The sequence below is a fragment of the Monodelphis domestica genome, chromosome 1 (assembly GCF_027887165.1).
Source record: "Monodelphis domestica isolate mMonDom1 chromosome 1, mMonDom1.pri, whole genome shotgun sequence".
NCBI classification, from domain to species: domain Eukaryota; kingdom Metazoa; phylum Chordata; class Mammalia; order Didelphimorphia; family Didelphidae; genus Monodelphis; species Monodelphis domestica.
In genome coordinates, this window is record NC_077227.1 from 385,987,768 (window position 1) to 386,010,680 (window position 22,913).

Consider the following 22,913-nt stretch of genomic DNA (forward strand, 5'->3'; position numbering starts at 1 on the left):
TTATAGCTTTATCACAAGGGGAAAGTTCTAATAATCAATAGAGACTGTTGGGTAGAAGACTCAAAGTCATCATAAGTGGCCATTCACAGGAAGCTATGAATACTTGGGTTTCAATATACACATAATTTTCTCCCAGGGAAAATAAATACAGTAAGTTTTCTCAATAACCATCAGTAAAATCTCTGGAAAGGGTTTTGCCTAGATGTCCTTTAATGTCCCTTTTAGTCCCAGGATTTTGTGATTTGAGTTATATAGTAGAAAAATCTTGGATTTGGAAACAGAGAAAGAGAATTTGAAGCCACAACTTTACCACTTCTTATCTGTGAGACCTTAGCTAAGCATTTTACTTCTATAGACCTCAGTTTTTTTTTTCTATTGAAAATCAGTGAGTTGTATCAAATGGATGATCTCTAAGGAGCCTTCTATTTGTAAATTCTATGATCCAATAATAAATACAACAGGAAAAGTATATTAGTAATAACTTTCCCAATCATCTCCTGAGCAAGGTCTTGTTTGAGATATTCCTCAGTCCCATCAACAATGGAAGAATAAATGAAAGAAATAAACAAAAAGGCCCTCAACTATTTGCCAAGGTTATTGTCTTTATTGAAAGTGAATTAGTCAGGGAAAATTTTACACACTGAATTACTTGGAGATTTAACATTTTCCATCATGGTTGTAGCCAAGCTGCCCATTCTTTTCCCTAGAAGAAACAAATATATTGCTTAGAGAAAAATGAAAACAAACCCAACATAATCTCCAACATATGTTAGTAGAACTTTCAGAGAATACCTTTGAATATTAATAGGCCCTAGTCTCCCTAGTTTTCTACCCTCTGTTATTATTTCTCCTTGGGATTCCCACCTTACAGGCTTCCTTAGTAGACAACATGCTCTAATGGGAAAAGGACTGGAAATAGACTCAGTAAGACTTGGTTACAAATTCTGGCGCTGCCACTTCTAGCCATATGTTCTAAAGCCACTCATTCCTCCCTCTTTGAAACTCATATTTTTCCCCTGCAAAATGGGGGTGGAAAGTTTTATACTCTTTACCTCATGAGATAGCAGCAAGGAAAATGTTTTAGATTCTACAAAACACCAGAGAAATGAAATTTCTTGTTGTGATGACTCCCACCTATATTCATACAACTGTATGTCTTCTTTAATAATTCTCCTTTAAGTTGGAAGTGAATCAAAAGTTATGACAATTTTTGTCCCTGCTCTAACGCTGTGTGATTCAAGTGGGATCTATAGGAATGCCAGTGGGATGCAGGGGCCTCCTGTTGTGACTATATGTTGCCCTACGCTGAAATGGGTTTTTGCCATAGGAAATTATTTTTTAATAACCTGAGGGATTTGAACAGAGGCTGGATGACCAATTATTAAAAGATGACATAGAGGCATTTTTAAATTGATACTAAATTTGTGGAGTTCAAAAAATGAATATTTCCCCTACCATTCCTTCTTCTCTCCATTGTCCCAACCCCTGGGATTTAGGAGTTGTGTATCTTTATACTTACATAGCAGTCATGCAGAATTCACAAAGGTTCTTATAGGTCTGGCCATCTGTGCCACACACTGGCTTTTTAATATTGGGGCATTGAGTCTTTTCTCCTGGGGCTGGTGCCTTGAATTTTTTGCACTGAGCCTGCAATAACAAGATAATATTTTCAGTTCTATACCCAAGAAGATTCTAGGATGTAGAACTAGAGACATCCTAGGAATAATTTGGCCTAACTCTTTCATTTTTGCAGTTGAGGAACCAGAGACCAACAGAGAGAGAGAATAAATTGCCTAGAGCCACACAAGTAGGAGAACCAGAATTTGGAGCCATATTATGACTAGAACTCAGAGTTCTTTCCACAACTCGATTATTGGCTCCCCACCACAAATGCCAATAGAATAAGACCCAGTTTACTCTTTGCTTTTCAAACCACCATAAGGAGCAACTCATTTTATAGACTTAATAAATTTTCAGTGTGATTAGTCACAATTAGCATTTAGGGAGTATTTATCTGACTTCATAGAATCATAAACTCTCAGAAATGGAAGAGACTTTGGAGGCCATCCAGTCTAAGTTCCTGAGCAGGATGTTCCCTCAATAATAGCTCTGACATGTGTTCTTTCAGCTTCTGTTTGAAGATCCTGAGCTTGAAACTCATTACTCCCTAAAGCACTCAAGGAAAGCTCTCATTGTTAAAAATCTGTAATTTTCCTTTTCTTTCTCTCCTTTCACAGTTACTGGTATTGTTTTGTTTTTAATTACAACACACTATATAGAACATAATTTAACTTTTCCATGATGATTCAGAGGGTGTTTTAGGATGTTACAATGACTTGAGGATCATTATTAAAAATATCATTCATCACTATCATAATATGTAAAAGTGACAGTTGAATGAATTCATAAAATTATACTGGTCAACTTTTTGTTCTTATTTTTTCTTATGATGGTGTTGCCATTTTTTCATCTTGTTTCTCTAGTAAGTTCAGTAAGTTTGCCATTTTAAAAATCCAGTGCAATATTTTACTTGAAAGAATATCCTCACAAAGATCTTATGTTGATGCTAGGGGAGACCAATTTGGCACCCTTTCCCCTAATGTATATGCATTAAAACATCTTTTCATATTCTTTGAGTTATATATGCATGGCCACATTCCTTGATTTATGCAGTCACATAATTTTCTCACAATTACTGTTACTCCTACCTCTGCCCTCTGGGACCAAACAGAGTAAGACCAACTCTTTTGCCTTAAGAAAGACCAATATTAGGCCCTCCCTCCACCTTCCTAAGTCTTTAGTTTTTCAATTAAAACATAGACAAGTTCTCTCAACTCATCCTCAGATGATATTGTTTCTATACATCATCATCTCTGGTTTCCCTACTCTGGCTATGTTCCTGTTCTTTCTGTGTTTCTCCTAAAATTTGACACATAGAACTGCATTCAGAATTATAAACATGATCTGACCCACACAGATAATGGAAGGAGAAAAGACAATATTTGAAGCACCAAAGTCAAAGAAGAAGGCAGAGGAGATGGATTAGTGGACCTAAACTGGGGTAGAACCTTAAGAAAGGATATAGGCCAACACTTTCATTCTACAGAAGGGGAAATGCACTGAGGTCCAGAGAAATGATGTATCTGACTCAAAGTCAAAAAGGGAGTACATTGAAGAGGGCTGATTCAAGTTGAGGTTCCCATATTTCTTTTCAAAACATAATTCACAACCCAGGTAAAAAGGTTAGAGTTAGAAAGAAAAAAGAAAGTCAGAAAAGTTATGAGGAAGTGAGTGAATTATGTTGTGTGTGGCATTGTGATCCCAAGAAAAAGAAAGCTCTGAAGGAGCCAGTGTACTGCTGTCCAAATGGAGATCCATCAGCATGAATTTAGGGTTGACCTTTTCATAACAATGTTTTGCATCTAAAAACAGTTGGTAATAGGGAAGAATATTTCAATTCAATCTTGAAAAGAGCAGAGGGGACTGGGCATTTTGGAAGTAGGGGGCTGGGTTATCTTCCTATATATCAAGTGAGGGAGATCAAACTTGAAAGTTGCCCTGAGAAATTCAACCAGGAAGAATGCCAAGGCCCCATAAACAGATAAGCTCCGAGCTTGTACTGAGGCCTGTCCAAGGTCCCTGATAAGCTTCAGCACTGAGAACCCAGGTACAAAAAGCAACTTTCCAACAAAGGTTATTCATAAAAAAAAGTATTGAAACCCCAGCCTGTCAGAAGCAACTTGGAACTCTGATGGCAGAGGTTCCCACTGATGCGCGTATCAGTCTTTTTTTCAATAAAGGGGCTGTTCCGTGTCTGATTACATTGCCCAAGATCCTTCCTTGGTGGTGGGGGGTGGTGAATTCTTGGACCCTAACACAAGGACTATCATTGGGAAAGGGAGTTAGACTTGCTTTGCTAGGTCCCAAAGGTGTGGTGAGTGGACACTGCAGGAAGATAATTTGTTTACCTAAAAGACAATTCCACTCAACAGTGCATGGAAAATTGTTTTTCAAATTTAAAATTTTTTCCTATTGGTATAGTTTACAGTCACTTTTTATACGGTTTTGGTTCCAAGACAGAAGTGTGGTGAGGGCTAAGCAATGAGGGGTTAAGTGACTTGCCTATGGTCACATAGTTTGGATGTGATTGAGTTCAGATTTGAACCAGGCCCTCCCATCTCTGAGCCTGGCTCTCAATCCCATGAGCCATATTTCTGCTTCTTTGTAGTCACTTTAAAGAAGACTTCATGATATATTGTAAGGTTTCAAAAGAGCTCCATGTAAGAATAATTTCTAGAAAAGAAGGAAAGGAGTCTCTGTAGCAAGAATAAGATTTTTTTTATTATTCTTGTACTTATTGTAGCATTGGAAGAGTTAATACTCTGATATGTGGCTTATGAAAAAAGCAAGATGAAGTTTTACAAAATAGGCCATCAAAGCTAGAACCTTCAAGTCCATATTAACACGTTTTAGTTCTGAATTTTACGTTAGATTATTGGATATTAGAGCAAGGTCAGGGATTTTAGACCATAAATCAGAGGATATTTAATTTGGCAAAGAATTTAAAAACTAAAAACATAGAATTTTAAAGATGAAAGACACTTCAGCACATAAAACCAGAATAATCTAATCAGTGTATCATTTTCCTAGTATACTTGGCTAAAATGTTGCCTCTTTTAGTAAAGCTTCCTTGGTATCCTCCAATCAAAAGACACCTCTCCCTCAAAGTAACTTAGTCTTCTCTAAATTCATTTCCATGTTTTCTCTTGTTTAGTATTTCTATATGTTCCTCTTATTTTCCTATAAGATGGCTATTTCCATGAGGATAGAGATCTGGCCTCATACTTCTGTGTCACCTCCCCAGAATCAATGATTTCATCCAAATAGGCTGAAGTTATATGAATAACAAACCAACTACAGAATCAATGGGTGATTGCTAATTTGTCTTCTGCCTTGAGGGGAATGGAAGCTCTAATGGATAGAGAAGCACATACCTTATAGCCACCTTGACTTACAGCATCTGCAATTAAAGAGACATCAAATATTCATGAGATACTCACTATGTTTTGGAAAAATCACAGAATATTGGAATTGGATGAAATTTGATGCCATAGAACCCACAATGTCTGATCCAGAAGGATTTCTATTGAATAGTTTAATGTTCAATGGATAAAGTGAAATCCAGAGAGTATGGATTTGAACTTCATCAAATTCATTAGGATAGAGCTATGACCAGGTCCCTAGATCTGTATTCTTCACACTTATTGTTGTTCAATTAATTTGAGCATGTTTAACTCTCCCTGATTCCATTCGTTTTTGTTGTTGTTGTTTGTTTGTTTTTGGCATAGATACTAGAGCAGTTTGCCATTTCCTTTTCCAGTTCATTTGACAGATGCGGAAACTGAGGTAAACATGGTTAAGTGACTTCCTAGTGTCACACAGATAGTAAGAATCTGAGGTCAGATTTGAACTCAGAAAGAGGCATCCTACTGATTCCAGAAATGGTCCTTTATCCAATGTTGCACCTCACTGCCCCACTGCCACTCAAAAAAACAAACTCTTAGAACAAATTAGTGCAAAATAAGGTATGGATTTAAGAGAAAAATAAAATGTAGTTTTTCAGAAGTTATTCCAGGAATTGACTCATGGAAGGGTCAGTAAAATTAATAAATAAGGTTACAGTCAATGAAAAACAATAACAATTCATTTACATGTAGCTATAAAGTGCTTTATATACTTAACCTTCGCAACAACGTTGCTTTGGTAAGTAATATAATTGTTATTTTCCTCAATTCATAGGTTTAAAAAAAAGCAAAAAAAAAACAAGTTCAGAAGAAGGAAATGATATTTTTGAGGTCACAAAGTAAACTTGTGACACAGCAAGGCCTAGAATAGACTTAAAGTTGAAGGGTCTATTTCAGGCCTCTAATTTTACAAATGAAGAAACTGAAGCCAGGAGAGACTACATGGTTTGCCCAAGGTCACAGTGTTTCCCCATCAAACCATGTTGCATCCCTGAATCTGTGGTCCTTAGGGCAATGTTTTCCCCATTATAAAGTGCCTTTCTCAGGATTATATTTTTTAAATTTTATATAATTGATTAATTAAGAGAATTTTTTCATAGTTACATGGATCATGTTCTTTCCCTCCCCTCCTCCTGCCCCCCTCCCATAGCTGACACACAATTCCATTGGGTTTTACATGTGTCATTGATCAAGAACTATTTCCATATTATTGGTATTTGCACTAGGGTGATTGTTTAGAATCTGCATTAGGATTGTATTTTTTTAAATGCTCTTTTCAAAAGGATGGCTTTTCAAATGAATATGTATATCTGTCTTCATTTTTCTTACCTAAGTGGCCATAGCTGACACGTGGTTTGGTTAAATGCTCATAGGAACAAAAAATCCATAGACTTTCTTGGAAAATAGTCTCATAGAATGGCAGAATCCCAAGACTGCTCTGATATACAGAGTCTTTCATATCACAGAGATAAAAAAGGCTCTCAAATGATGTCTAATGAATCCTCACTCAAAGCATGATTCTCATATCTTATCCCCAGTCATGGCACTTCTGAGGAATCCTTATATACCAACAAGAGATGCCCAGTTCCTGGGAAATTGGCTATTTTTTCCAGAAGAAAGCTCATCATTTGAGCCACTGCAGAATATTGTTCAAAGCCCTGAATATAGAGTCTGTAGACTTAAAAAATTATCATAATCAGAAAGGAAACTTAGACTCCAACAACTCATTTTGATGAAGAGGAACATGATAAACAAATATATTTAAGTGACTGCCCCAAGATGATGTAGGGAATAAGTAGAAGAGAGCAGATTTGAATTTTGATCCTCTGATTGTAGATCTGGTCTTTCCATGACTTCATACTAAGCATTTACTACACCACACTAAATGAAACTTGCAGATTCCAGTAAAACAGGGGAGAGACCCCAGCCACTGGAAATATGAAATCTTGGGAGTCCTGAATCAGATAAGGAAAGACTTCATTTATTTATTTATTTATTTGTTTGTTTGTTTATTTATTTTAAACCCTTACTTTCTGTCTTAGAATCAATACTGTGTATTGGTTCCAACACAGAAGAGTGGCAAGGGCTGCACAATGGTGGGGGGGGGGGGCGGCGTTAAATGACTTGCCCAGGGTCACACAGCTAAAATGGGTCTGAGGCCATATATGAACCTAGGACCTCCCATCTCTATGACTGGCTCTCAATTCACTGAGCTACCCAGCTGCCCCCAAGGAAAGACTTTATTAAAACTCTCCACCTCTGGGGTCACCAGAGGAGAAAAAAAGGAAAACTTTCCATTCTTGGCTCATAGTGAATGGTCAAATACTGTACAGAATCAGCTTCTATTGAAATCACACACACACACACACACACACACACACACACACACACACACACACACATATCCCTCCTGGTACCTTTCTCTAGACCTAGGGGAATGCCAAGAGAAAAGCCCTGGTGGCCAAATGCCCATGTAGTAAAACTTTCCCTTCCCCATTACCTTTCTCTCAGAAAGGGGATATTCCCTGCCCCACCATACATGATGCCTAGGGGAATGTTCTGGTGGCTAAATGCCCACATAGTAAACCCCCCTAGTACCTTTCTCTAGACAGGAAGGGGATATCCCCTAGCAAGAGACCTAGAGGAATGCTAGTGTGACAGTGTCCCCTTTCTGTCTAGAGAATGGTAGTAAGGGGGGTGATTTCAATAGAGTCTGAATTTGTACAGTATTTGAGCATTTGCTGTGAGCAAGGAATGAAAATTTTTCCTCCTTTCTCCACTGGTGGCCACAGAGGTGGGGGGTTTTAATAAAGTCTTTCCTTATCTTTGACTCCAGACCCCCAGGATTTTGTTTTTCCAGTGGCAGAGATCTTGCCTCATTTCACACAGTGGAGGACATATCTCCCCTGTTTCACACACAGGCAAACTCTGTCCCTTACAAATCATATGACCTTGGAAAAATAACTTGACCTACCTCAGCCCTTGTTTTCCTAAATCTTAAATTATAGAGTTGGATTTATTTTAATTTTAATATGCATTTATTTCATATATTTATTTCAATATATACATAAATTATATACACATTTTATATAGTGTATATAATTATATACAGAATATAAATTTTATATAATTATAAATTTTTATCTAAACTATATTCTAAATCTTATGATCCCAGCTCTGCTACTTACTGGTATGACTTTAGTTAAATTACATAATTTCTTTAGGCCTTAGTTTTCTCTTTTGTGGAGTTTGAATTAGGAGACTTCTACCATTCCTTATACTTTTAGATAGATCGTCCCATGGCCTTCTGTGGCAATTTTGGCACTGATAGAAAAATAATAATAATAACTAACATTTAAATAGTACTAGTACCTACCAAATGTACTTTTCTAAATGCTTTGCAAATATTATCTCATTTGTTATTAACAACCATCCTGGGATGTAGCTACTATTATGTTTTCCATGATACAGATGATGAAATGAGGACAGACAGAGGTGTGAATGACTTTCCCAGAATCACACAGCTCATAAGAATCTGGTCTGAAATCAGATTTGACCTCAGTGTTCTTTGTGACTCCAGGCCTCGCACACTATCCACTATACCACTTAGCTCTGATCTGGCCCATGACTAGTCCACGTATAAGGTCTATAACCATTCTGCCAATGGACTTTAGAAATAAAAGGTCTTATACTCACCCACAAGCAGGAAGGCACACATCAAGCAGAGCAGAATCATTGAGCTACGCGAAGAAGTCATGGCAGTGAGGAGTGACTGGCCTGTTGAGAACTTGGTGGTTTAGTGCCTGACTGAGGCCCCAAAGTGGCATTTATAAGGGGAGCCATGGACAACTAAATGCTTAGACATGGGGCAGACAGCCAGATCCTCCACCCTAGTGATGAAATCTGCTTTTGCAGACCTCACAAAGGCACCAGAAACTAAAAGATGCTTGCTCCAGGGTTGTTCTGTCCGGGCAGGGACACTCATCACACTGATAACTCCACTCCAGTCTGTCTCCAAAGAGCAGCTTCCATATCACACACCCTGAGCTGAGTGTCTAACTGTGCCTCATGAAGGGTACACCCACTCATTTTCCTGAACTATGCACTTTTAGGGAATTTGACCTAGGGAGTTCTGGGAACTCTCTTATTGTGGGGCAATCCAGCTCTGTCTTTGGCCACAGATTAAAGAATTCTAGGTTTTCAAGTTTTCCTCTATCCTCAGAAGCAAATTATACTTCCTTATCTTCTAACTTTTAATTCTCTTTTGACCCCATTTAGAATCTGGGCCAACCTCCTAAGAGTTAAATCTCCTCTCGTTCTCAACCCCACATCTGACCCCATTCAGCTGGTTGGCAAAGTGAATAGAAGACTTGGCCTCATATCAGGAAGCTTTGTGAGACTAGGCAATTTCCCATTTGCCATGGAATCCTTTTTTGTGGATACAAGCTCTTTAAATTTTTTAATTGAAAAATTGTATTTAATTAATTAATTTATAATATTTTTCCATGGTTACATGATTCATGTTCTTTCCTACCCTCCCCCAAGCCCTCTCCCATAGCTAATGAGCAATCCCATTGGGTTTTACATGTGTCCTTGATCAAAAACCTATTTCCATATTATTATTTGCACTAGGATGATCTTTTAGAGTCCATAATCCCACTCATATCCCCTCGACCCATGTGATCAAGCAGTTGTTTTTCTTCTGTGTTTCTGCTCCCACAGTTCTTCTGGATGTGCATAGTGTTCTTTCTCATAAGTCTCTCAGAATTGCCTGGATCATTGCATTACTGCTAGTAAAGAAGTCCATTACATTTGATTGTGCCACAGTGTATCAGTCTCTATGTATAATGTTCTCCTGGTTCTGCTCCTTTCACTCTGCATCACTTCCTGGAGGTTGTTCCAGTCTCCATGGAATTCCTCCAGTTCATTATTCCTTTGAGCACAATAGTATTCCATCACGAACATATACCACAATTTGTTCATCCATTCCCCAATCACAGGACATCCCCTCATTTTCCAATTTTTTGCTACCATGAAGATGGAGGTTATAAATATTTTTGTACAAGTATTTTTCCTTTTAATCTCTTTGGGGTATAAACCCAGCAGTGATATGGCTGGAACAAAGGGCAGACAGTCAGATCCATGCTCTTCTACCCTTCTGGTTTTCTCCAGGAGCTCTGATTCTCTACCTCCTGATGCAGAATGTTGTCCATGGAAATGCAACACATTTTCAGAGGTATTATTCTCTCGTTTAAAACAAAATCCCTGTCAAATTACACTCAGTGTAAGATCCCCATCTCTCCCTTTAGAATGTCTCTCCCTCTGTAAGATGAGAGTTCTCTTTCTTTCTTCCTTTTTCATTCTTCTTGCCAGCAGCAACATTCTCCCATAGCCTCTCTGCTTCCCAAAATACAGTGGAAGTTATTTTCCTTTCATTTTTAATATTGACTTCATTAGGGTAAATACAAGTTCCCTAGAGGTACTATCTTCCCTCTTTTTTTTTTTTACCTTTTGTGCAGAAGAGCAGTAAGGACTAGGCAATGGGGGTTAAGTGACTTGCCCAGGGTCACACAGCTGGGAAGTGTCTGAGGTCAAATTTGAACCCAGAACCTCCCATCTATAGGCCTGGCTCTCAATTCACTGAGCTACCTAGCTACTACCTCCCCTCTTGCCTTTCATACTTACTCTCATTCTGCAACTTTGTTACAAAAATTAAGTACATTAATTCACGTGTAGAAGATTAGGTTGAGGAGTTTATGTTTCAATCCTCTTCTTTCACCACCAATTCAATTTTATTTCTACTTTAAAACTGTTATCCTTGTGTATTTTTGGAAATAAATTTTCCTATTGTGTTGTTATTATTTATTGTCATTGTTTTCAATTCTATGGTGGCAACTAGGTGACACCATGTATAGAATGCTGGACCTCAATTCAGTAAGACCCGAGTTCAAATCCAACCTTACTTATCAGATATGTGACCATGAACAAGTCATTTAACCTCATATCTTATGCCTCAAGTGAGCATAATAATGTTAAATGGAAATAATAACAATAGAACTTAACTCCCAGAGTTATTATGAGGATAAAATGAGAAAATATTAGTAAAATACCTTGCAAACCTTAAAGTGCTATATAAAAGATAATTATTGATTGTCTTTCTGAAGAAATTTATTTCATTTCTGTTTTCCTTACTGTATTTATTTTTCTTCATTTATATTGTCAGAAACGTCCTCAAATAGAATAATATTGTGGTTTTTTGGAATGTTTTGAATTTTTTTTTACACATGCTTCTTTGCTAATAATTCATTTCAACCTTACAGGTACATCACCTTGGGTTGCATTTGAGCTTTCTTGGTTTCAGGGATATATTTATTCCATTCCTTTTTGCAAGTTCTGGTGGCTAGGTAATAGTATTATGTATCTGACTTTCTTTTATACTTAAAAGTCCTTTTCCCTCTCCTGGCTTCTTGCAGAATCTGCTGGTTATCAATGGAATTAATAAATTTCACCACTATATGTCTTGGTGTTTGAAGTACAGTGTTCCTCTCAACCTGCAGAGGATATTTGTGGACTATTTTTTTTTTAAACCCTTACCTTCCGTCTTGGAGTCAATACTGTGTATTGGTTCCAAGGCAGAAGAGTGGTAAGGGCTAGGCAATGGGGGTCAAGTGACTTGCCCAGGGTCACACAGATGGGAAGTGTCTGAGGCCAGATTTGAACCTAGGACCTCCCATCTCTAGGTCTGGTTCTCAATCCACTGAGCTACCCAGCTGCCCCCATTTGTGGACTATTTTGAGTGACACTTTTTCTGTATTCAGAAGTTCGGGTTAATCTTCTTGTTTCTTTTATTTGAATTATGATATTTCAGTGTTTGGACTTATATTCTTCTTTGAGACTTATGATACTTATAATGTCTCTGAATTTTGTCCTCCTGTTTAGTGTCGAGCTTGTAGACTGTTCATGTATTCTTTTTGATTTTTGTATCTTTTCTTCCAATTTGTCCTTCACTTATATATATTTGTCTTCTCATTCAGTTCTTCTCTCTTTTACTTCTTTAAATATTTGTCAGTATAAATCCAAAGGTTTTTAATTGTATCAATGATTTTTGCCATCCTGGTCATAAATTTTGCTTCCACAATTCTTATTTCTCTTTTGAACAATCCAGGATCTGTGTTTCCATGCTATCTTGTTAAATCACAGAATCTTCAACTTTATCTTAATTTGTTTTCTTATGTATATATGATTTGGAGTTTCAATTCTATGATAAAAATGAATAGTATGAAAATAGATATCAAGTGATAACATTTGCACAATCCAGTGGAATTACTTGTTCACTCTGGGAGAGAGGAGGGAAGATGAGAGGGAAAGAAAATGAATCATGTAAACATGGGAAAATGCTTAAAAAATGAAAAGGAAATTTAAAATTAAATTTATTTTCTTAATTTCTTCATACTTAATTTCCTTTATCTTAAAATATTTACTTAGGAGATACCTGAATTTGTATAGATATCTTACTATCTTCCCTTCAGTTTCAATGTATTTTCTAATGATTTTCTACATACATTTCATGTTTTTGACTGAGTTTCCTCTTTATGATATTTTTGATAATGACACATTTCTTCTCTCATATTTCCCTATTCCTTACTTCCTAACTTCTCCCACTTTAATCACAGATGCTCTGAGGACTGGACCTCTCTGCCTCCTCTGCTGTTATAGAATTCACTTTTCACTGGCTTCAGTCCCTAAATTAAGTGACTTCTGGGGAGACAGAACTTGTTTTACTTAACATCTTGATCCATGGAGACAGCTACAAATTCTTAATTGTATACATCTATAATCATAAGGAAATTTAAAAGTTTATGAACACTGAACAAAATATCTAGGCCTCCATTATGTTCTCACATAAATCAGAAGTTGCTAACAAGATTATTCAACCTTACTCCATGCTGTCGTTTTAAAAAATTTCATTCATATTTATTCTGAATTTAATTTTTTAAAAAATGAGAATTTCCTTATACAATACTGCAACATTTAAAAGAGTGGGAGCCATAAACTGTAAGAATTAAAATGGTTCAGGTTGTAAACTGTAGTGAGTTAAAATAGTGGAAGACTTAAATTGTTGTAGATATAAGAGTGGGTGAGTAAAATATGACCGCAGAAAATATGTTTTCACCACAGTGTCTTGTTTCAAATCAAATATAAGGTGGTCACCAGGGAAATATTCCCAATTATGAATATACCCAAGTCAACTGGGTTTTATAGAGAATTTAATTAATAATACAATGAGGAATTAAAGAAAGAAAGAGAAAAAAAGAAAAAAATGAGAAAAGAATAGGCTGGCCCAGGCAGCCCTGGCCAACCCAGGCCTAAGCCCTAAAAGAAAGATCAGTCAGTCCTTATATCTTAATCACTCACCACAAGATCTGTCCAAGCAAGAATTCTAGTGACACCAGGCCAGCTCCATCTCAGCTGACTTCAATCTGAAATGTCCCCGAGAGAGTCTCGAGAGAGACCCTTTAAGGCAGCCTTTCCCAGCTGACTGTCTCTTTCAACAGCCTGTCCTTTTCTTATATAGGGGGTTTTCTCCTATGTCACCTCCCCTAAGTTCTTCCATCTACCAATCAGAGTAGACGTTTTCCAAAGGACAGCTCATTCTGAATTCACGCCGGAGTAGACTAATCCTTTTTAGTAATCCACACCTGAGTAGGTTAGAATCTCTGAGTAAGTTTTTTCCTCTTTGCTCCTTGTAAGTTCACAAGTTGCCTGACCTTTATAGGTACTTAGCACCCCTTTGTATTAATTCTTTTTTTTTTAATTTTTTTTAAATATTATTTTATTTGGTCGTTTTCATACATTATTCACTGGAAACAAAGATCGTTTTCTTTTCCTCCCCTCCCCTTCCCCCCCCCCCCCCGCCTTTCCCTCTCCCATAGCCGACACATGATTCCACTGGTTATCACATGTGTTCTTGACTCGAACCCATTTCCCTGTTGTTGGAGTTTGCATTATAGTGTTCATTTAGAGTCTCTCCTCAGTCTTATCTCCTCCAACCCTGTAGTCAAGCAGTTGCTTTTCAGCGGTGTTTTTACTCCCACAGTTTATCCTCTGCTTGTGGGTAGTATTTTTTTTTTAGATCCCTGCAGATTGTTCAGGGAAATTGCATTGATACTAATGGAGAAGTCCATCACCTTCAATTGTACCACAATGTATCAGTCTCTGTGTATAATGTTTTCCTGGTTCTGCTCCTTTCGCTCTGCATCACTTCCTGGAGGTTGTTCCAGTCTCCATGGAACTCCTCCACTTTATTATTCCTTTTAGCACAATAGTATTCCATCACCAACATATACCACAATTTGTTCAGCCATTCCCCAATTGAAGGGCATCCCCTCATTTTCCAATTTTTGGCCACCACAAAGAGCGCAGCTATGAATATTCTTGTACAAGTCTTTTTGTCCATTATCTCTTTGGGGTACAAGCCCAGCAGTGCTATGGCTGGATCAAAGGGCAGACAGTCTTTTATCGCCCTTTGGACATAGTTCCAAATTGCCCTCCAGAATGGTTGGATCAATTCACAACTCCACCAGCAATGAATTAATGTCCCCACTTTGCCACATCCCCTCCAGCATTCATTACTTTGCATAGCTGTCATGTTAGCCAATCTGCTAGGTGTGAGATGATACCTCAGAGTTGTTTTGATTTGCATCTCTCTGATTATAAGAGATGTAGAGCACTTTTTCATGTGCTTATTAATAGTTTTGATTTCTTTGGCTGAGAATTGCCTGTTCATGTCCTTTGCCCATTTGTCAATTGGAGAATGGCTTGATTTTTTGTACAATTGATTTAGTTCTTTATAAATTTTAGTAATTAAACCTTTGTCAGAGGTTTTTATGAAGATTGTTTCCCAATTTGTTGCTACCCTTCTGATTTTGGTTACATTGGTTTTATTTGTACAAAAACTTTTCAATTTGATGTAATCCAGATTATTTATTTTGCATTTTGTAACTCTTTCTAATTCTTGCTTGGTTTTGAAGTATTTCCCTTCCCAAAGGTCTGACATGTATACTATTCTGTGTTCGCCTAATTTTCTTATAGTTTCCTTCTTTATGTTCAAGTCATTCACCCATTTTGAATTTATCTTGGTGTAGGGTGTGAGGTGTTGATCTAAGCCTAATCTTTCCCACACTGTCCTCCAATTTTCCCAGCAGTTTTTATGAAATAGTGGATTTTTGTCCCAAAAGCTGGGATCTTTGGGTTTGTCATATATTGTCTTGCTGAGGTCCCTTTGTATTAATTCTAAAAATAGGCATGGCTTAAGTATTGGTTTAAGTATTTTTCATTGTTCAGCAAGGAGTTTTCTCCCCTAAAGCAGTCTTAAGTATGGGTGGAGTAGAGGTCTTCCCATTTCTGATCTAAGTAGAGTTCTCACTTTCCAAATGGGGAATGGTACCAGTAGGGAATTGTCCAAATGGAGAATTCCCCAATGGGGAATTTTTTAACATTCACAAGTCTGAGAAATTTCAAGATTCACAATACAGAGGGAGGAAAAAAGATTATACATGAAACCATGTATCTCTGTTACATACACCTTGCTTTTCCTTTTAACTATATAACAAATTCAAATTGTAACTGTCAAAGCTCGTCTGCTTCTCTGTGTTTCCTTCTGGCTTTCCTCCTGTTCTCTAAAAATCTTTCAATGCCTGTCAAAGTTTCCTTCACTTCTGAAAACTTCATCACTAAATTCCCTCTCCCAAGCAAAAATCAAACTCTTGTACTAAATATGCAAAGTCAACCTAATCATATTCTCAAAAGGTCCACATCTGAAGTTATATATCTCATTCTTTACATTGAGTCAATTACCTCACTGCCAGTATTCTGTTATCATGCTTCATTATCAGTTTTCTGAAATTCAGATTGTTCATCATATTGAACTCAATTCTGAGGTGTTACAAGATTGTTTTTCTTTTCAGTGCTGTTCTTGTTACATAAATTGTTATCTGGCTTCTGATCAATTCAACATATATCAATTCACAAATGTTTCCCTTTTCATCATGTTAATAGGATAATAATATTTTATTAATGCATATATTACAATTTGTTCAATGAATCTCTGCTTGATGGAAATTCATTCATTCCCAATTCCATAATATTATTACATATACTTTGGGATATATTCTCCCCAAATCCAGCATGTCAGATTACCAGATGACAATTGCCATTTCTCTCCACAGGGCTCTCTGAAAGACAGGAAAATAGGTTTTACAATCTAATAGCTCATGATCTCTGTTGGTGTTCTTCCCTTCATTACTATTGGTTAATATCACTTAGTCAGCCACACTTAATTTGGTTTTATAAAGGGAAAATTTACTAAAATAGCGTGGAAAGCACAGTTGATATATAACATTCCTCCTCTCCTCTCCTCCCCCAATCTATGACATTCACCCAGGAGAAAGTGACTTGAAGATTAGACAAATATCTGAAAAGGGATGTCAATGTCTTTCATTGTCAGCAGTTCTTTCTCTCCTTTGGGGTTCGGGGTAGGGCATGAATTTCCCCTTAGGCAAAGTATAGATTCTCTGTGTGACCCCTTGTGGAGCCTTATACCTTTCCTCCTCATGTTCACTTGCCTCCACTTTTGATGCAGATTCTAGCCAGTCATTGTCATCCTGAGTAAGCAGCAGGATGCTTATGAAAAGTCCAAATCTTCTAGTGTTTTTCTGGCAAAAAAAGGAGAAAAAATTGAGACTGAAACCCCAAATCATCTCATCACACCCTCCTCCATAACTTATTCCTTCTCAGTGGAGGCTATTTCTCTTTTCTGCCACTAGAGGCTTGAATCTTCTATGCTAAATTTGCTACAAGGCCTGTTGGGCAAGACAAAGTGCTTCATCCAATCTGATCAGACTTCCCGCCATACTTACTAGAAATGCCAAAGATTATTCAAGCCTTTTTCATATTTAATAAACAATCAATATGTATTCTAACGAGAAATGTATCAGGGTAAACCACATTTTAATCTATTTTAAGTAGAATGTAGTAATTTGATTAACTGAATAGACAAAAAAAACTATTATAGCTATTTGTGTACATATGCATCTTTTTGGTCTTTCTTTATCTTTAATGGATAGGCATAATAGTGCTATTGCTCTGACAAAGAGTATACACAATGTAGTGCTTTCCAGAATGACTGAAACAATTCATAGATGCTTATTTTTTCACAGCCTCTTTAACAATTGTCATTTCTTTTTGTTTAAGCCCTTACCAATTATAAGAGTCTAAGATAGAATGTCAGGATTGTTTTAGTTAGTATTTGCCTAATAATAAGTGATTTGGAAGTTTGTTTGTTTTTTTCCATATGGCCATTCAGAGTTTGACATTTCTTTCTTAGAGAGGTAACTGTTCAAATCCATTGACAGAGGAATGATTCAATAATTCTTGTTTTAATATATATAAATCAGTTCTTTTTAAATATCTTGAATCATATCAAACCTTTATTGCAGAAATTTGTCAGAAAGGTTTGTTTGTTTGTTTTCCCCCAAAACCGTTCCCTTTACCTTTTGAAGAGTATAACTGTGTCTACCTGTGATTGCTAGTCCCACCCTTCCTTCATCTCCAATCCAGGATGTGGATCCTTCAGAATATGACCACAACTCCAGCTAAAAACTAAACTGGCAAACAGAGCAAACTGGTTTCTAGAATTTGCCTTTTCTCTCTCTTGGGTTTCTCCCTTCCCATTCTTCATAGCACCCTTTTCTCCCTCCCTCAGTGCTTCTTGACAATGAACTCTGACTATTTGTCAGGCAATGAGACAAGAGAACTGACAGTGGATTTGAATCCTGCCTTACGGACTTATGTGATCCAGGGAACTTATTTAAGTTCTCTAAGTATATTTCCTCATTTCTAAATTGAATATAATAATAGCTTCAAACATAAGTTCTTGTGAGGATTTAAGGATGATATATGCAAAATGTTTTATAGACAAGAGAGTGCTGTCTAAATATTAACCATTAATATTTAATTCTTTGATGAGGCCAAATGTCTCCTTTTCTATGATTTCCTGTACCTATCTACATATGAGCATCTCCATTTCTTTTTTAATTTGTTTCCATTTACTTTATTTTTTTAATTTTTCCAGATAATACATTATTATTTTTTTTAATATTTACTTTCTAATATTTTAAATTCTGTGTTCTCACTCTCCTTCCTATCTCTCTCCTTTCCCCAAGAAGGCAGGTGATTTGATATATGTCATATGATATATATATATATATTATCATATAATATATATTTCCATATTGGTTGTGTTGTGAAAGAAGACACATTGCTTACACTAAAGAAAAATTCATAAAGTAAATAAGGAATGATATGATCTAATTTGAATTAAGATTCTATTCCTTCTATGGCAGTGAATATCCTTTTTCTGTCATGAGTCTTTTTGAATCCTGGATCCTTGCCTTTTTTGATAAAAGGTCATTCATAGTTTATCATCATATATTATTGTTATTATTATGTACAACATTCTCCTGGTTCTGTTCACTTTACTTTGTGTCATTACTTGTAAGGGTTTCCAGGTTTGTAATCATTATACTTGTAATTTGTTAAGGCATACCAGTATTCCATTGCAAACATATACCACAACTTGTTTAGCTATTTCTTAATTGATGGACATACCTTCAGTTTCCAGGTCCTTACCACCACAAACAAACAAAAAAGAGCTCTTCTAAATATTTTTGGACAGGAAGGTTCTTTTCCCCTATCTTTAATAGTTTTGGGTTACAGACCTAGCCTAATAGTGGCATTGTTGGACAGAAGGGTATTCAGAGTTTGATGGCCTCTTGGACATGATTACATATTGCTTTCCAAAGTGATTTTATCATTTTGCAGCTCATCCAGCAATGTATTTATATCCTAATTTTTCACATCTACTCCATGATTTATTAATTTTCTCTTTTGTTATGTAATAATTAAAAATAACAATATTTCTTTCTACCCATATATATGTGTATATATATATATATACATATATATATAATAAAGTTTATTAGGAAGGGTAGACAATCATTCCTAAGTAACCAGACCACGTGGTGCCTAGGTTGCCAATCTCTTCCTCATTCCCCCCTCACCTCCCTGCTCTGTCTCTTCTCCTCATGGTTCTCTCATGGTCTTCTGGTCAGTCTCCCCCTATTCTGCCCCAAACCTTAACTTTTATTGACATACAGAATGTACACCTAAGCAACCCTGATGCAACTGTGGTATGTCAGGAATGTTTGATAGAAAGGTAAAGTTACTCAGGGGGCAAGGGGATGAGCTTCCTTGACACAGTTATGTTAGACAGTCTGATAGATATGAGGTGGTACTTTGGAGTTGTTTTAATTTGCATTTCTCAAATCAATTATTATCTGGAATATTTTTTCATATGACGGAAGATAGTTTTAATTTCTTTATATGAAAATTGCTAATTCATATCTTTTGACCATTTGTCAATTGGGAAATGCTTAGTATTCTTATAAATTTGAATCAGTGGTAACATATTTAAGAAATGAAGCCTTTGTCAGAGAGACTTGTTATGAAGATATTTTCCCAGTTTGTTGTTTGCCTTTTGATCTGAGTCATATTGTTTTATTTTGTGCAGAAACTTTTAAACTAAATGTAGTCAGTTATATCTTTTACACCTTATAATATTCATATCTTGTTTTGACCCAAGTTCTTTCATTCTCCATAGGGCTGTCATATAAATTATTTTGTCCTTCCTAATTTGTTTATGCTATCACCCTTTATTTTTTAAATTTTCTTTCTATTTAATTTTTTAGGACTTTATTATTCTTTTGTTTAAATTTTATTTAATTGATTAATTTAGAACATTTTTCCAGGATTACAAAAATCATTTTCTTTCCCTCCTCTCCCCTCAACCACCTCCCATACCCAATGCACAATTCCACTGGGTTTTACATGTGTCTTTCGTCAAGACCTATTTCCATATTATTGATATTTGCACTAATCTCCCTTTATTTTTAAATCATATCCAATTTTACTTTACCTTGGCATATGGTGTGAGGTGTTGGTCTATTCCTAATTTCTGCCTTATGGTTTTCCAGTTTTTTCAACAGTTTTTGTCAAATAGTGAGTTTTTCTTCCAAAAGCTTGGATTGGGGGGGGGGGTTGATTTTAGAGAGCTGTGTGACCTGGATAAGTCATTTCACCTCTGTTTCCCTCAGTTCAGGCAAATTTATTTTATATCCTATAACTTTGCTAAAATTGTTAATTGGTTGTATATTTTTGGTTGATTTTCTAGAATTTTCTAGGTATACCATCATATCTTCTGCAAAGAGTGAGAGTTTTATTTCCTCGTTGCCAATTCTCATTCCTTTTCTCTTTCTCTTTTTACTCTTATTTCTGTAGCTAGCATTTTTTAATAGTAGCAGTGATAATGGGTATCCTTTTTTCACTTCTGATCTTATTGGCAAGGCTTCCAATTTATTCTCATTACAGATAATTTTACTGATAATTTTAAATATATACTATTTATCATTTTAAGGAATGTTCCATTTATTGCAAAGTTCTCTAGCATTTTAAAATGAACTACTGTTAAATTTTTTCTGCATCTATTGAAATAATTATATGGTTTCCTTGGTTTTGTTATTGATATGGTAAATTATGTTGGTAATTTTCCTAATATTTAACCATCCCTACATTCTTGGTATAAAACCTACTTTTTTATATTATATGATCCTTGTGCTATCTTGCTGTAATCTTCTTGATAGTGTTTTGTTTAAAAATTTTGCATCATTATTCATTAGTTATAGTTTTCTTTCCTTGTTTTTTTCTTCCTAGGTTAGGTACCAACACCAATTTTGCATCATAAGAGAAATTTGGTAGGCACCCCTATTTCTTCTTGTGTGATTTCTTATTTGTTCTTATGTGAGTGTCCTTCCTGCTATGACCTTCCTTTTTGTATTCTGGGAGTGTGAGGGGCAGAGTTTACTATCCAGTACTCAGTTTATTTCATCTATAGAATTTGCAAAGTCTTACAATTAATTCTGACCTAGAAACAAGCTATGAGTTTTAGTTTCCCCTTCTAGTCTCTGATTCATTCTGTGACATTAGGTAATTCATTGTTCTTTTGAGGGTCTCAGTTTCTCCTCTGTCAAAGAAAAGAGTGGGGCTAGATCTCTAAGGCTCCTTCCAGAGTTGATAGTTAATGATTTCTCTACTTTCAAGCCTCAAAATGACCTTTTTGTCTAGCCCTTAGGATGAAAAATTTGGAATTAGAAAGGAATATAGAAATAATTCAATACTGCTGTCTTATTTTTACAACTTAGAAAATAGATGCAGAGCTGGGCAATGAATTTTCCAAGGTGATATAAGTAGTAAGTAGCAGAATCAAGATTTTTAGCCCATACCTCTGACTGCAAGTCTGTACCATGCTCTTAGTTCACGAACTCTTCCCTTAACCCAACATAATCACACACTGAAACATCTTGATTTACAGGCCAAATCATATGAATAGGTATTTGGGTGGGAGAGAGAATAGGACTAGAGTAGAAAGTGCTTCACTTAGCAAGTCATGGTTGCCAGGGCAATGGTGCTAGGTGAACCTAGCTCAGAAGAAGACAACCAGAATGGGGAGAGTGATAAAATTTAGGCCAGAAAATGACGAACTAAGGATGTTTGTCCTGAAGAATAAAAAAAGTCTTAGAAATGATGGGGTTTTCTTAATATTTGGAAAACTACAGGCAAAAAAAATTTGATGTTTAAAGGCAATAGGGATTAAATTTATTCTAATTGTCCTCAGAACACAGTGGCAGCAGGGAGGGAGGATAATCAGGATAATTAAAAAAAAGATTTTGTTTTGACACAAAGAAGAACCTCTTAAAAATAACTTATTAACTTAAAGCTACTCAACCAAACATGGAAGAGTCTGCCTTGAAAGAGAGTAAGCTCTACGTCATCAGAAGTAGTCAAGTCTAGATGATTACATGGTGATTGGATATGATTTTGTTCAGCTTAGTTCAGTAAAGAAAAACTCTCTGTACATTCTATTAGGAGTATAAATCAGGCAAACAGCAGTATGTCTGTTATTCATTAGTGAGGGAGAAAATATTAGCAATTACAAAGAAAGGTTTAGTTCATGTGCTACAATTTATTGGGAACCTTCTTAATTATGAAAGGACTATAAGGATTCTACAGCAGGTCAGTGGTGAGAAGGGAGTATATTTCAAACAAAGGAGAAGATCATGCAATGATATGACAGAAGGAAATTAAATACAAAGTTCTGACATGCATATTTTATGAAGAGAAACGTAGAATAACAATACTAATAAATAACATTTATGTAGGACCTATTATGTATTAGGCACTGTGCTAAACACTTTATATATATTTTATAATTTGATTGCCACAACAAACCAGGAGTTAAAATACTATTATTATCTCCGATTTACAGTTTAGGAACTGAGGAAAATATAGATGAAATGACTTGCCCAGATCATGAAGCTAGTGTTGGAGGACAAAATTGAATTCTGTTCTTTCTTTAGGTCCAGCACTCTATTCATTGTGTTACTTAGCTGCCTGTAATTATCCTGGAAAGGTAGGTCAGATGTAAAAGGACTTCAGATGTAAAACCTAGACTTAGGAAGTGAATTTAATGGACTTTTTATAACAATCTCTTTAAATTTGAGTTAATTTTCCCTAGAAATTTGGGTGGTAGAGGAAAGTGGGCTCCTGGTCTCAGAGGTATACATAACTTAGTTCTTATTATATCTTCTAAATATACATTTGTTAAAGCAAATTAGTGTTAACTAGTTAATGGATATTGAGAAAAGACTAGTCAAAATAAAATGGAGGAAATCATCATTGGTTGAATGACATTTAGGACATGATGATAGGGTGTGT

The 22,913-nt window shown here is 36.0% G+C and overlaps 1 protein-coding gene across 1 annotated transcript; it reads right to left on the bottom strand.

The window, feature by feature from the left end:
* Window positions 1-584: 584 nt before the first annotated feature.
* Window positions 585-9,144, bottom strand: LOC103102293 (serine protease inhibitor Kazal-type 12-like). Its single transcript, XM_007474071.3, has 4 exons — window positions 8,721-9,144; window positions 4,995-5,020; window positions 1,520-1,647; window positions 585-703 (listed from the first exon to the last, which is right to left on the bottom strand). The coding sequence occupies exons 1-4, from the start codon at window positions 8,779-8,781 to the stop codon at window positions 658-660; spliced, it is 261 nt and encodes an 86-aa protein (XP_007474133.1). The 5' UTR covers window positions 8,782-9,144; the 3' UTR covers window positions 585-657.
* Between the last annotated feature and the right edge of the window lie 13,769 nt (window positions 9,145-22,913).